This window comes from Colletotrichum fructicola (genome assembly GCF_000319635.2).
Source record: "Colletotrichum fructicola Nara gc5 chromosome Unknown KSG_Nara_v1_contig03, whole genome shotgun sequence".
Lineage (NCBI taxonomy): Eukaryota > Fungi > Ascomycota > Sordariomycetes > Glomerellales > Glomerellaceae > Colletotrichum > Colletotrichum fructicola.
In genome coordinates, this window is record NW_027094053.1 from 5,944,821 (window position 1) to 5,959,290 (window position 14,470).

At 52.6% G+C, this 14,470-nt stretch overlaps 6 protein-coding genes across 6 annotated transcripts; 2 read left to right on the forward strand and 4 right to left on the reverse strand.

The window, feature by feature from the left end:
- Window positions 1–250: 250 nt before the first annotated feature.
- uaY-9 (Positive regulator of purine utilization) lies at window positions 251–2,656 on the forward strand (the record flags this gene model as incomplete). The annotated part of the gene is made up of 4 exons (XM_032031244.1): window positions 251–352; window positions 418–512; window positions 563–1,610; window positions 1,661–2,656. The coding sequence occupies 4 exons, from the start codon at window positions 251–253 to the stop codon at window positions 2,654–2,656; spliced, it is 2,241 nt and encodes a 746-aa protein (XP_031889393.1).
- Window positions 2,657–2,738: 82 nt separating this feature from the next.
- Window positions 2,739–4,685, reverse strand: ilvD1 (putative dehydratase IlvD1; the record flags this gene model as incomplete). Its single annotated transcript, XM_032031246.1, has 3 exons — window positions 2,739–3,950; window positions 4,003–4,214; window positions 4,268–4,685. The coding sequence occupies 3 exons, from the start codon at window positions 4,683–4,685 to the stop codon at window positions 2,739–2,741; spliced, it is 1,842 nt and encodes a 613-aa protein (XP_031889379.1).
- A 472-nt stretch (window positions 4,686–5,157) lies between these two features.
- fabG-16 (3-oxoacyl-[acyl-carrier-protein] reductase FabG) lies at window positions 5,158–5,967 on the forward strand (the record flags this gene model as incomplete). Its single annotated transcript, XM_032031247.1, has 1 exon — window positions 5,158–5,967. The coding sequence occupies one exon, from the start codon at window positions 5,158–5,160 to the stop codon at window positions 5,965–5,967; it is 810 nt and encodes a 269-aa protein (XP_031889444.1).
- Window positions 5,968–7,895: 1,928 nt separating this feature from the next.
- CGGC5_v006495 (uncharacterized protein) lies at window positions 7,896–9,174 on the reverse strand (the record flags this gene model as incomplete). The annotated part of the gene is made up of 5 exons (XM_032031249.2): window positions 7,896–7,902; window positions 7,983–7,999; window positions 8,713–8,818; window positions 8,867–9,095; window positions 9,156–9,174. 5 exons carry the CDS (start codon window positions 9,172–9,174, stop codon window positions 7,896–7,898), a joined length of 378 nt encoding a protein of 125 aa, XP_031889381.2.
- A 508-nt stretch (window positions 9,175–9,682) lies between these two features.
- On the reverse strand, window positions 9,683–11,119 carry yxeQ-1 (Uncharacterized protein; the record flags this gene model as incomplete). Its single annotated transcript, XM_032031250.2, has 1 exon — window positions 9,683–11,119. The coding sequence occupies one exon, from the start codon at window positions 11,117–11,119 to the stop codon at window positions 9,683–9,685; it is 1,437 nt and encodes a 478-aa protein (XP_031889382.2).
- Window positions 11,120–11,828: 709 nt separating this feature from the next.
- CGGC5_v006497 (High-affinity glucose transporter) lies at window positions 11,829–12,404 on the reverse strand (the record flags this gene model as incomplete). Its single annotated transcript, XM_032031251.2, has 2 exons — window positions 11,829–12,210; window positions 12,274–12,404. The coding sequence occupies 2 exons, from the start codon at window positions 12,402–12,404 to the stop codon at window positions 11,829–11,831; spliced, it is 513 nt and encodes a 170-aa protein (XP_031889383.2).
- Between the last annotated feature and the right edge of the window lie 2,066 nt (window positions 12,405–14,470).

Consider the following 14,470-nt stretch of genomic DNA (forward strand, 5'->3'; position numbering starts at 1 on the left):
TCAAACATGTCTGAACGTACAGTTGCGTTGAGTGGCCGCCAACTGTGCGGGATTAGCCCGACCCAACAAAGTCTTGCTGCGGGGTTTCCCCGCGCCAGTCTCACCTCCGTCTTTTTTCAACCTCACCTCTGCGTGCCCACATCGGACATTTCCCGAACATCTTCAACCTCTTGCTTGACAATCCATCTCGACCGTTCCTCGAAACCCGCATTTTCGGACTGTGAACATCATCACCTGCAGTCTCCGGAGCATGCCCGATTCGAACACCTCCCGGCCGCCGCCAAGCCGCCAACCGCGGAGAACGGCCCGGCTGCGTCTGGCATGCGCCCGTTGCCAGAGGCGGAAGATCCGTGTAAGTGAGGGTGGATCGCGGTTCTCGGCGGGTGTTGCGGAGTGGAGTTTGCTGATTGGGCGCAGTGCGACGGCCAGCTTCCGGCTTGTAACAATTGCAAGAAGGCTTCGGTTGCCTGCATCGATGGAGAGAGTGTGCGTCTGAAGGACCTGCCGAGGGCGTGAGTGCGTTTGCTACCCTCTTGGGGCTCTGAGTTTAACAAAGGCAAAGGCAAATATCCAATCTCAAAGACCGCATCAGATGGCTCGAGAGCATAGTTCGAGACCGATGTCCTGATGTGGACTTGGCTCAAGGCCCGTCCGGTGATCTGGACATGGATGCTGATGGTGACGACACCTTCGTCGCTGAGACAACAGTTGACGACGGTAGTGTGCAACCGGAAGACCACATGAGCGCACCCGATTCCAACGGATCTGGACTTCATCAATCAGTGGCTCCCGAAAATGCGCCCATCCCGCAAACTCGTCCAGACGCTCGCGTGATTGATCCCTCAGCAAGCAACGCCCTTTCACACGAAATCGGCATGGTTTCTCTGGGCAGCAACCAGGACCCCAAGTACATCGGACCTTCTAGTGGATACTTCCTGGCCCGTCTGATGCTGAATTCTACGCGCCAAGAAGATCAGGCAGCGTGGCCCTCCAGGACTCCGGCGCAAAACAGCCCGTTCCCGACGGCACTCGTCGAGGCGATGCAGGGCCCGCTTCCGTTGCCGGGCAAGGAACAAGCCCGCCAGCTCGCCGAGATGTACTTCGACGTCATCAACGTGCAGTACCCCATCCTACACCAGCCGACGTTCATGATGCTGCTGGACCAGGTGTATGAGAATGGCTTGGAGGCGGAGCATGGCCCGACGGGTGCTTTCCAAGTCTTCATGGTGCTGGCGCTCGGAGCCACGGTCCTTTCCCGTCGGACGAGGGCCAGGCTTTCTGGGGAATCTTACTGCTTGTCAGCCCTGCAGTACTTTGATCGGATCAATGTTGAGAATTCCATTCGCGGGCTGCAGTGTTTGCTGCTACTGACGATATTTACCATGCACAGCGCGTGCATGCGTTTGGATGTGTGGTATCTCAACTACCAATGCATTGCTGCCGTTCTTGACTTGGGTCTTCAGCGAGACATCAACACTAATGCGGGAATTTCTCTGCTAGAGCAAGAGATGAGGACGAGGATATTCTGGGTTGTTCTCACCCTTGACAGGATGATTGCCACGATGATGGGCCGACCTATTGGGCTACGAGATGAAGCCTGTGACCTTCGAGTGGGTAGTCCATTTGATCTATGACAAAGACATTGCTAATTTTCGGATAGCTGCCCCAAAACATCGATGACTTCGCACTGCACAATTTCGCCCAACCAGCTGGATCTGCACCAATAGGCCGCATGGCTTTCTCCATCCACCTGTTCAGACTAGCCAAGCTCAACTCAGAGTTCAAATACGTCGCCAATAGCATTGTCCGCGATACCCCTCGATATGCCTACCCTGCAGTCATCGACATCAACGAATGGCAAAATGGCATGCTTCAGCAGTTGGATGAATGGCATAGCACCATCCCTCAACACCCTGGAGTGGAGTACGTCCAGATTGTCTGCCGGATTAGATACCACGGGCTCCGGATGCTACTTCTGCGGCCCAGTCCCGCGATACCCAACCCGTCGTCGGACTCATTACGCAAGTGCTTCGACGCCGCGTGCCAGGGCGTCCGTCTCCTGGACCAGCTATACAAGCAAAACATGCTGATGCACGCCTGGAACACGCCCCATTCAATCGTCTTGAGTATCATTACCATGCTGTATTGCATCAAAATGGTACCCGAGATTGCTCGTCAAACAGCATTAGACTCCCTCATGTCCGACTTCAGTGCCGGATTGGGGGTCTTGGCCGCCACCGGAGAGCATTGGTCTGGAGCGAAGCGGTGCCGAGATATTCTCGACGACATGATTCGCGCCACTGTTCGTTGGATCAAAGACATGTTGAGCCAACCTGCCACGTTGGACGTGCCGCAGCATCGCAGGTCCTCGCGTCTGGAATCTACACAGGCACCACCGCTCAACCCGTACGATCCCAATCTCAATGGCGCTTCAGCAGGCAGAATCGGCTTCTCTGAGAGCCTGTCTCACCCGATTACTATGGCATCAATGACCTCAAACGGACCAGAGGCATTTCTACCCCAAGACCCGTTCGAGTCGTTCTTGTCTAACACAGCTTTCGGTGACCAACTGCAGATGGGAGAGGGATCGAACTTGGATAGCATCATGCGTGGTCTTTTTGACGACTTCATACCGACATACCCTAGCTTCTCTTGAGCTGATTGCGGCTATTTACAATAATCTTGTACAGAATAGTGTTTTTCATATGGCACATTACAAACGTCTAATGATTCCCAAGTCATAACCCTCGTGATGGACCGCGAGCCGTTAGGAAGTCAAAGTCTCCGCCACCCTCAGCCTGATTAACCTCGCGCAAGTACAAGCCACGGTAACCCCTGATCCGCTTCTTCGCGATCCAAGGCGCGTTACTCCCACCATTTGCCTCCTCCTGCTCTAGTACCTGGAGCTTCTCGGCTATCCTCTTCTTGATCTCTTCATCTGAGATTTCGACCCTGATTACACGCTGCTCCGCGTCAAAAGTGATGATGTCGCCGTCCCTGACAATCCCCAACACCGACTCGGGATCAGCTGCCTCTGGAGAGATGTGAAGCACGATGGTCCCGCCAGCGGTACCGCTCATCCTGCCGTCCGACAAACGCAACATGTCTTGCACCCCCTGCGCGGCGAGTTTCCTAGGAATCGGGATCAGGCCTGCTTCCGGCATACCCGGGTTTCCAACCGGACCGATATTCTGCAAAACAAGCACACTATTCGGCGTGACGTCCAAGTCCGGATCGTCAATCCGAAGCGCCATGTCCGCGGATCCAGCGAACACGACCGCGGGGCCGGAGTGCTTCAGCAGATGCCGGTACTTTGACGCGCTCTGCTTGATCACCGCGCCGCCGGGCGCGATATTCCCGCGGAGCACAGCGAGCGCAGACGCCGGGTACAGCGGCTCGTTGAACGGCTGCAGGCAGTTGACCAAGCTGTCCCGCGGCACGGGGATGAAGGGCGTGCTCGCGAGCTCCTCGCCGAGCGTCCTGCCCGTAACCGTCATCGCGTCCAGGTACAACAGGTCCTTGATCTCGTGCAGCAGCGCGAGCATGCCGCCGCTGTTGTGGAAGTCGGTCATGTAGTTGTCGCCGCTGGGCTTGAGGTCGACGATCAGGGGCGTCTTGCGGCCGATCTCGTCGAAGGTGTCGAGGGTGATGGTGCCGGCGACGGCCGGGTGGCGGCCGATGATGGCCATGAGGTGGACGACGGCGTTGGTGGAGCCGCCGATGGCCTGGAGGACGGTGATGGCGTTGAGGAAGGACTCGCGCGTGAGGAGGTCCTGGGGCTTGAGGCGCTTGGTGTGCAGGGCGACGGCGAGGCCGCCTGTTTGCTCGGCGATGCGGAGGCGGGCGGAGGAGACGGCGGGGGCGGTGGCGCCGGCGAAGGGCATCATGCCGAGGCCGACGAGGATGCAGGCCATGGTTGAGGCGGTGCCCATGACGCCGCATGTTCCTCCCTGTGTTGAGTTAGTAAAGTGAAATGAGTTGAGAGGTGTGGTTTGTACTCACCGTTGGTGCAAGCTCGTCATTGATGGCGGAGATATCTTCGATATCAATCTTCCCGGCTCTGTATGCCGCCCAGTTGTTGCGGCAATCTGTGCATGCGCCGATTCTTACACCCTTGTGGCTGCCCGGCATCATTGGCCCTGTGACCAGATGCAAAATGGGTTTGTTCGCAGAGATACCACCCATCAACTGAGCCGGTGTCGTCTTATCACATCCTACCCACCCGTCAGCCCCAGCACCGTCCGTCTCAGACCACACGACATCTTACCTCCAATCAACACCACAGCATCACACGGCTGCGCCTTGATCATCTCCTCGGTGTCCATGCTCATCAGGTTCCTCAGATACATGCTCGTCGGCGACGCGAAGCTCTCCGCGATGCTGATCGTGGGAAAGTCGATCGCCAGCCCGCCGTTGAGCTGCACCCCGCGCTTCACGGCCTCAATCAGCTGCGGCACGTTGGCGTGGCACGGGTTGAAGCTCGAGTACGTGTTGACAATGCCGATGATGGGGCGCGAGAGCGCATCCTCGCTGTAGCCGAGGGCCTTGATGAAGACCTTGCGCAGGAAGAGGGAGAAGTGCGCGTCGCCGTAGGAGGTGAGGCCCTGGCGGAGGCCGGTCGAGTTGGGGTCGATTGGGGTTGAGAGGTCGTAGTCGCCTATTACAGGCTTCTTTTGTTCTGCCATTTTTACTTACCTGTGCTTTCTCAAATTTTGAATTTTGATGTTGGGCTTTTTGGTGTTAGTTGGCTTGCGATTATAAGGGACGGTCACGTCATGAGGAGTATTAGTATTCCTGGTTTTATGGTTGGCTAGATGACCTTATCCGCGGGCCCGGTTGAGGTGCGGGGACTCCGCATGTCGTGATCCCGACGGTAATAGGACGGCCAAGGGACTCGGAGTCTTGTCCGTGACTGGCGGACTTTCTCCGTTTGCATGCGGCTTACAGCAAACTCTCATCGAGAAGCTTACTTGATGGCCGTGGCATTCGGGGAGCATTACTATGCGTATTTTGTATGCGGTTCGTTTTGAGTATAAGTTAAGCTGTTGAATCGAGTGAAGCAATTATGATCGTCTTGACCCAGCTTCAACATCCCATTCATCGTCACCGAAGCCCCGTCTTTTCCGACCCTTTTCCGTCACCACTTACACCACACTCATGCTCGACCTCAGAGGAAAAGTCGCCCTCGTCATAGGCCTTGGCCAAACCGGCCCAGAAGGCTGGGGTATTGGGGCCGCCTGCGCCGTCACTTTTGCAAAGCAGGGCGCCATCATTTTTGGTGGAAACCGCACTATCGAGTCAACAGCCAAGACAAAGCAGGCCATTGAAGAAATCGGAGGCGTCTGCGATGTCGTCGCTACCGATGCCACCTCTTCAGAATCTGTAAAAGCGCTCGTGGACGCGTGTCTGGCAAAGCACGGCCGCATCGACATCCTCCTAGCAAACGTCGGGCAATCCCAGCCCGGGTGCCCTGCAACCATGTCCGAGGAGACGTGGGACTCTCAGATCGAGATCAATCTCAAGACCGTCTACCTCGCATGTCACCACGTCTTGCCTGTGATGGAGAAGCAGGAGACGGGCGGGAGCGTTGTGTGCATATCGAGCATTGCGGGATTGCGGTACATCGGGAAGCCGCAGGTCGCCTATAACACGACCAAGGCGGCAATTATGCAGTTCGTCAAGGCGACAGCCGTCATCTATGCCCCCAGAAAGGTGCGGCTGAATACCGTTGTTCCGGGGTTGATGGAGACGCCGTATACCAAGAGTTTGGCGTCGAGATTTCCGATGGAGGGCGGGTATGAGGCGTTCAAGAAGATGAGGGATGATCAGGTGCCGATGGGGAGGATGGGGGATGCGTGGGATGTTGCGAATGCGGCGGCGTTTTTGGTCTCTGATGAGGCGAGGTATATCACAGGGCAGAAGATTGTGGTTGATGGAGGGATTACTTCTTCTACAGGACGGACATGAATTGAAGATTGTTACCAGGTGGCGGTGCTTTTTGTCCTGCTCGAACCCTGCACATGTCGCCTCTTGCCAGATTTCAGATGCGTATTTCATAAGAGACGAGTAGGACTACAAACATTATGCTTAGCGCACCGGGGAATGTTTCTGTCGCTAACCGTATCAGATAAGCCCTGGTTCCAAACGCGATGTATTTGTAGCTGAAAGGGACAGTAAGGGTGTCGGCGCGAAGTTTATACACCTCTGATAAAAGCCCTGCCACTCATGTCTTCACTACAGTTTCTCTATGTGCCTAAATAATAATTATGTCCTCCACGTGTTGCTGGTAGGCTGCAAGGAGTTCTAGTTCAGAGAACCTTTTGCGATGTCTGTCCGAAAACCATCCTATTCTCTTGTAAATGCGGTCCAGCTCACTTACAGGAGCTAAGATAATGCAAATGAGGTCGGTTTCCTTGGTATACGTTGAATCCCCACTCCCCAAGCAATTGCGCTCTTGGGCGTTGAGAACTAGGAAATTGATTGTACCACGCCCCTTAAATTGGATTCCTGTAGTGTCTGGAAAGGGCAACACAGACATCGGATGGGCGTTTTTGTCTTTCAACTGGATCAGTATCTGTCCGTCAATCGACTCTTGGCTATAGTGTCCAGCGATCAAGGGACCCCTCAACTTAATGTACCCTCCGGTAACGTCGACAACATCTTGTTTCCCGCTTCTTGTCGTAACATCCACATCTAGGACTGAAACTTGAAAGTGGTAATCAGCCGCGGTCATATGCATCTTAAAAGGCCCATCTACCGATGCCCAAGACCAGGAAGGCGCCCGATATTGAGATGACAGCCTTGGCTTTGGAGTGAAGACGGTCCAATTCAGCAAATGTAAGACTCGTGACCGCCATAGACCCGCGAGATATCTGTCACCGGTCACCTCCTGGAAGAGCTTGGCGATGCCCGAAAAGGCGTAGAGCTTGTCCTCTGGCCTCGTGAAGCGGCATTGAGAATAGGCCGTTACAAGATCGCGCCATAGTTCCAGCGCGTCGAAAGCCATTACGTGGTCGTCAACCCCTTGTTTCTGTATTTTATCCAGTTGTTTCCTCTCTTCAAATGGCTTAAGTAGTCGTTCGGTATCCTTGAAAGATGTATGAAGGGGAATCCCTCGAGGAAAGCCCTCACACTTATGTTCCTCAAGACACTCCCACAGAACCTGATGTTGTGTAAAGTAGAGCTGGCGTGGCCCCAGAAAACGTTCCTGGAAGACCCAGCCCCTGCGATGAAGTGAACCCTCGAGAAGGTGGCGATCCCAATAGCTTTTATCAAAGATATAGAATGTTTCAGGGTGACCTGACGCCAGAGTCGAGGTGACCAAACTAGGCCGAATATCTCGCCCATCTCGAGACCGGAAAAGTCCTCCATCGGCGTCATCTGATGCAGAAGCGGCGATGGTACAAGCCGAGTTTGCGTATATATGCCTCATCTCAGGAGCTTCAGCCTCCCAATCATCTCGGGAGTCTTGAATGATGCAGAGGCAGTCTATCCATATGTATCGAATTCCCAATCGCCGTGCCACAATAACTGTATCTTGGAATGTTTTGGGCAGACTAGAGATCTCTACTCCTTGTCGGAATTGGCTCATTGTAAACGATGTCAAGAGCTCGTGCTGGACATCGTCTCCCCAGCGGTAGCTCAGAGTCAGATACAGAAGAGATTCAGACAATATCGCATCTGTGCTTGTGATCAAAAGCTTCCATTGCGTATCCCCATGAGATCCAATGTCTATAAGACGTGACGGAAGCCAGCCCTCTGTCTGTCCAGGATGAGCCTTGCACTTCCTTGTATGGCGAGATGTGCACTCGCGAAACCAAGAATAAGCCAAGTCAAGGGTTTGTGAAGATCCGGTGCTTTCTTCGATGTCAGAGAACACGAATAAGTTCTCGTATTCACTTCCTATGGTTATTGTCAGTAACCGCATAATCATGAGCTCGTTGAAAGCGAGCTGTGTGGGCACGCAGTCATAATTTGCGTACGTATTGACGGTATCAACCTGAAACGAACGTCGGTGGCGTGCTCTATTTGTTCTCGCGTCGGGTCATTGTAGAGAACCCAGACTCTGATTTGATGCAGCGTATTCTTAGGATACTCTTCTTTATCGATGATGTAGTAGAATGGACTCCAACTTTCCCGGGGCAGACAATCCCACGCTCGCCGATGCTGCTCGGAGAGATTCCATACTTTAGCACATATAAAGCAATCGTCAGCAGCAGCCTTCCGAAAACGTTCCAAACTCTGGCCTGGCGGCGTGCAAGTGGCGTCACGGCCGATCCGACCACTGCTGGTCTGGATGACCTGCGTGCAGATAGAACATAGCCAGCTATTTGGCCGAGACATTGCGATGTGGATCTAAAAGCTGCTTCTTCTGGTGCGACGTCGTTCAGCTTGATAGTTTTGTCGTGACACTGAAGCTATCAGTGTATTTGCAAAGTAAACCAAGTATCATGATCGCGGTAAGAGACTCGGTTCTGGAGTTCTTGACCCCGCTCTCCAATGATCTGCCAACCCACAGCTCCTATCAATTCATCCTGCACGTATGTGGCACAAGCGACTTCGAGACGATCAGCCAATCAACACTTTGTATCCTCTAGAACTCGCCGTTCTTCAATTCGAGCATCCCTGTATTCTTCGCATCACCTGACAAAGCGAAATCCACCAGTGTCAAGTCCGGGTATCTTAGTTTCGACACTACACAGCGCCATTCACGATTCCCTTCGCCACAAAGTCCCACATGTGTTCATCTTCCTGCTCAACTTCGAAATCAAATCTTGTGACATCCTCTTTGAAGGGCCAGAGGTAGGTGCTGGTCACTCTGCGGAGCTGGTCAGCAATTATTCGGGGAACAGCTGGGTACAATTACCTGTGGTGTTCAGCACTAGCCTGGTACTCTTCAAGTGCCTTGCGGTCCTCATGGAAGCTCAAAAGCGCGAAGTGATAGCCTTTGCTTCGCTCTATCGGGTCGGTAATGGAGGGACCACCGACAACAAGACGCTGTGCTTTCACACAGGGAAGTGTCTTGAGCGTCTTGAGCTCCCTCACAAACGTTGCTTTGTGTTCATCCGTCACATCGGAACGGAACTTGAATAACACTGATGATAATACGCATTAGCATATAAAAATTGGGTGGGTACATGGGTCGCAAGCCTTACCAATGTGAACGACAGTCATGTTGCAATTTCTGAGTATGTGAACGGCAAAGTTGGTCCTACAAATGAATAGCAACTGCAGAGAGAATGAGTGAACTGAAATCAATGGAAAATAGTTGAAATTTCAGAAAAGCTGCCTTCAGTAGGCCTTGTGGATGAAAATTGCATCCTAGCCTCTGGGATAACGGACAAATCCCGCGGCCAACTGGCACGGTCCGCAACGCCAGCGGGAATTGTCCGTCTGCGCCATCAACCCCCAAAGCCCCACCTGGTCACCCTCGGCGACGTGAAGCATCTTCCCGACTCAGTTTCGGCAACTTAGGAAGATGGCCGAGAAGACCAGTAGATCGAACGACTACGCGTCGACCGGAAGCAAGAAGATTTGAAGACTGGTAGATGCTTTTCCCATCGAAACTCGGCCTTTGGGTAGGTAGGTGCGTTTGCTCACTCGCAAACCCCAGTTCACGTTCATTCATGACCACTCAGAATATGTCAATATCTTCGACAAAAAATTGATTTAAAATTAGAAGTTAGAACATTCCCCTCAACTTGCCAACATCAGTCAAGTTCCCGATGTTAGCAAATGCGTCGTACGCTCTAACCGCCCTGTCCCCGCCAATAGCGATGGTGACTTGGTCCATGAACTTCTTTTTCAGGTCCTCAACGGTGAGTGGGTTCTCCTGGCTACCAATCGCGTTCACGATGTGCTTGTCCAACTTTGTCCCATCGTTGAAGTTCAACGTGATGTATCCTTGGGCGTTATCCACGCTTGCGTCCGTTGTCACGTTGACCTTCTTCCGCAGTTCAGCCACCGTCTGATTCTTCACCACAGCATCGGTGAACTCCTTAGGTGTCGCCTCTCCATAGAGCAAACCCACAGCGGTGGCATGGTAGATGCTGAACTTTCCCTCTAGGCCGGTTTGTGGATCCGTCTTGCCTGTGAGGATCAGAACTTGCGGGTTGACGCGAAGCTGAACAGATTCAATGTCTGTAATGGCCTTGCCTTCTTGCAAGGTCTGGTTGTGGAGCTGGATTGCGCCGTCGATGGATGGGTGCATGACAATGCCACAAGGGAAAGGCTTGAATGTGTTCTTTTCAACTTCCCATATCTTGCCAAGTTGATCGAAGTAGGCCGTTGCGTTCTCACGCGTGCTGACTACGTGAAGCCAGCCAAACTTGGCTTCAAGACCTTGCAATGAACTTGTGTAGTTGTTCTTGGCAAGTAGGGCGGCAAGCATACCGCTTTGCGCGGCCCGGCCGACGTGGAATGACTTCGTGTCTGAGCCGAAATACTCTTGCATGCCAACAACTTGGGTTGCTGCTATGCCGATGGCGTTCCGCATAGTAGTGGTGTCAGATCCAAGAAGTCTGCTGACTGCCACTGCGGCGCCTATGGATCCAGTTGTACTCGTGATGTGCCATCCCACGTTGTAATGCTCGGGGTAGACTGACAAACCCAGCTTACACTCCGCCTCAACACCAGCTACGAAGGCGGTGATAAAATCCTGGCCGGAGACTGGGGCTTTCCACTCGGCAACAGCAAAGAGCGCGCTAGCGACGGGTCCAGCTGGATGGATGATTGTCTCCAAATGGGTATCGTCATAATCATCAACATGTGAGGCGATGCCATTGATCAAGGCCGCTGTCTGCGCATCCGCGTACCCTGCGCTGATGGAGTCATTGGCGCCAAGGATGCTCGATGTGGGAGGACCGCTGAAGGCAGCGAGGGTGGTGTTCTGCGCAATCTGGGGTGCGTCTTGGATGTAACCCCCGATTGCGCATCCGGCCCAGTTGTAAAGACTCTTAACAGCGGCATCCACCACGCCGGTTGTGAGGTTGGCGTAGGTCAGGTTCGTCGCCCACGTTGCGAGCTGGAGAGTGGCCATTTTAGATTGCTCCTGAGACGATGCGCCATCTTTGTCCTCGACGTGAAATCGCTTGTTTTTATCATCACTCGATCCTTCCATCTTCACTGACGTTTAACCGACGTCGGCGCCGAATGGTAGCGGGGGTAATGCGAGGTTCAGCGGTTGGTCGGATTTGACGGCATTTAGACCATGTCAGCGGCAGATAGCTCTCGGATTCTGCCCGACCCTAGCAATATAGCGATTGGTAATTGGTGGCGAAGGACGAACCCCTCCGGCAATGCTGGAGATGGCGGGGTAGATTTAACTTTCGGGGAAGTGATCGTCGCCCGTTCCAAGTGAGACTTGATGTTATGCTTAAAATGAAGGTACGGATTGCTTGCCAAATCAGAGTATTTCTCTACTGGCCAGCACGAAGTCGATTGTCAAGCAGGAATAACAGCTGTGCCGGCAACTCTCTTCCTATGTTTTGAATTTGTGGCAGAGGTGGTGCTGCGATTGCATCAAGTCAACGGTGCTCGCACGTGCATGAACAAAATTGAGAGCCCAGGTTCTGCTACCTCGTCAAAGATTGTGTGAAAGAAAGTTTTGGGGTTCCACTGCTAACTGTGATGTGGCGCAAGCATAGGACTTCCTACAGCTATCTTCGACAACAGGCTTAAGACAGTGCCTTCGACTTGATCTCAGTTTCACTGGTGTTGGGGTCCTTCTCATTTCCTCAGTAACTGCTCTAATTAGACCACCTTACCCCGCTGGTCTCGTCCATATTCGAACGGTAAACCCACTTACAACGGTTGAACCCAGTCAACTGTCACTGTGCCGAAGTTCCAACCTGAGAATCCTTGAGCTCTTTCAATTTTACTTCGTGATGACCACCTTCGATGAAAGGATCTGGTAGGCCCTCAATGACTTGTAACGAGGACTTCGCAGCTGAACCGTCGAAGATGGAGTCGATCTCCTCCAGAGTTTTACCCTTTGTCTCAGGGAAGAGCCACCATATGACGACAAAAATGGGCACATTCCAAAGACAGTTGAGGATGTAGTATCTCCATGAGAGGTTTTGGATAGCGAGCGGGATAGCATAACTCAAGCCTGCCCCAACGAGGTAGCCAAGGGCCTGACCAACACCAACGCCGCGGGCTCTTTGGGTGTACTTGAGGATCTCTGGAGGGTATGAGTAGTTTAACAGCATCCTTCAGGATCGCGATCATTGATGTCAGCAAATATGCTCTCAACAAAGAGTGGCTGTCGCGTACCAAGATGAAAAGGCCGCCCAGTAAAAGATGAAGCACACGGCTACGGCCCCTTTGGCGAATGCGGCTTGGTTTGTAGCCTCGATATGTTGCTGCAGTATGGCAAGAGTAGCAAATGATGCAGCTATCACCATTGTGCCAATCACTAACAGTTTGTTCCATAGTGTTAGTAATGGAATGGTGGCGTGCGTCGACTTTCAACCAGCAAATGAACGCTGAGAGGGGCACTTGCGGAAAGACGACCTTCGCCCCATTTTCGAAACGAACCAAACGCCAAAGATGGAACAAGCTGCGGCCCATGCTGTAAGACCGACGTTGACCTGGAGAAGGGTAAAGGTGTTGGTCACACCAGTCCCACGGATGATGATAGTAAAGAAATATCTGCCCGTTCGCTTGTCAGCAAATTCACCTCGAAAGGCCGATAGTGGTCACTGGGAAAGTCACTATACGGTAAGAAATTACTGCCATTCGTTTGGAAGAAGAGATTCGTCAAAACAGTGATGAGGAACCTGCGAAAATTGCGAGCTACACAAAATGCCTTTTGATCAGCTTAATCCCTCAGAGACAGGATTGACTTACCAGGAGATACAAGAGATTTCCAGGAGTCTCGTTGACTCAATTGACGCTCAAGTTCGATTGTCTGCTTGATCTGCTGGAATTCTGCCAGAATCTTGGGATCGTTCCTAGTTCTCTGACGGATCTTGACGAGGACCTCGAAGGCCTATGGTATTGACAGCGTCAGTAAAGTTGCACTGGCTATGGTTGGTAGTCAAAGATGAGTCAAAGCATTTACCTCATCTGCCCGGCCCTCGGCTACTAACCAGCGAATGCTTTCTGGTGCGAAAGGTAGTATTAGTAACGCAATAGCGGGCCCGGCGATATCAGCCTTGATAACCTAGACGTTAGTGACTGACTGATACGAAGATGATGGAACCCTGATACATACCATGAGGCCCGCCCTCCATGCCCAATTGGAAGTTTTATTGTAAAGTCCCAGGTAAATGAGACCACCCATCATGCCTGTAATAGGCAAACAAGCAACCATGGCGTTTGTTATCTCTTCCCGATACTTCGGAGGACCAACCTCCATCAACCATGACGGGGCGCCAGCACCCGTAATGATGAACGAGAGACCCAATAAGAATCTACCAAAAAGAAGCTGCACTTCTGAGAGCCCATCAGCATATTCTCATTCTGATCTAACCAGAAAACACATGCCTGCAGAAAAGATGGACAAGAGGCTTACTCTCGTGGGCCGAGGCTTGAAGGGTGGCTCCGAGGAGAGCAATGGCGGAACCGATCATCAGACCTCTCCGACGGCCATACCGATCCAATACAAAGCCAGCAAATGGGACTGCAAAAACACAACCAACATAGAGAATTGTGACATTTAGGCCGGCGAGAGCGGGATTAAGTTCAAAATCTGTCAGTCAATGCAGGTCAGAAATTGAGCTCATCTCCAGTTCGGAGGTTCTAATTGTGGAAAACAGGAAAAGAAGGGCATTTGAAGTACAATTTTGGAAGGATTGCATGACGTTGAGACTATTGATAATAGCGACGTCGAGTGAGAAGACACAGGTGCTCGCGATGCATGCAAGCAATGTAACAACAATAGCCTTTGAGCCCATATTTGCGGTGTTGCGTTATTGTTTGACGATATTCCAATGTGGACGATGTAGAAGAGTCAAGATACGATGAAGAGATTAGATGAGCCGATCCTTAACATGACTACTCAACACACGCAAGATCTCTGTCACTGACCTGACGTATCGACCAAGCCTCGATCGCTCGGTGAATCCGGACATGGAACCCGGCGTGAATGGAAGAGCGACGTAGGCCAGACTATGGGCGACAGCAGGCGCGTAGCTGGTAGTAGCAATTTACAATGATCATCTCAGTGTAGAACGGTTCAAGTTTGAATACTGCTCGGGCAATTCGGCCGAATGACCCGCTGCCTCGCGTCATGATATCGCGAAACATGCAGATAGTGTCGACCTTACTATCCGTAGTCGGTGATCTCTTGAGAGTGGTAGTAATGTGGTTGCTTTCGGCAAAGCGGGGGGTTCTTCCTGCAGCCGACATACCAGGATTGCGGGGCCGCCGGCTGCCGCGTCGTTGCTTGGCTGGCGAGAGGGAGCCAAGCTGACCTTCAAGCGCCTTCATACAGCAGGTGGCACTGAACGTCAAACTTGTTCCTACG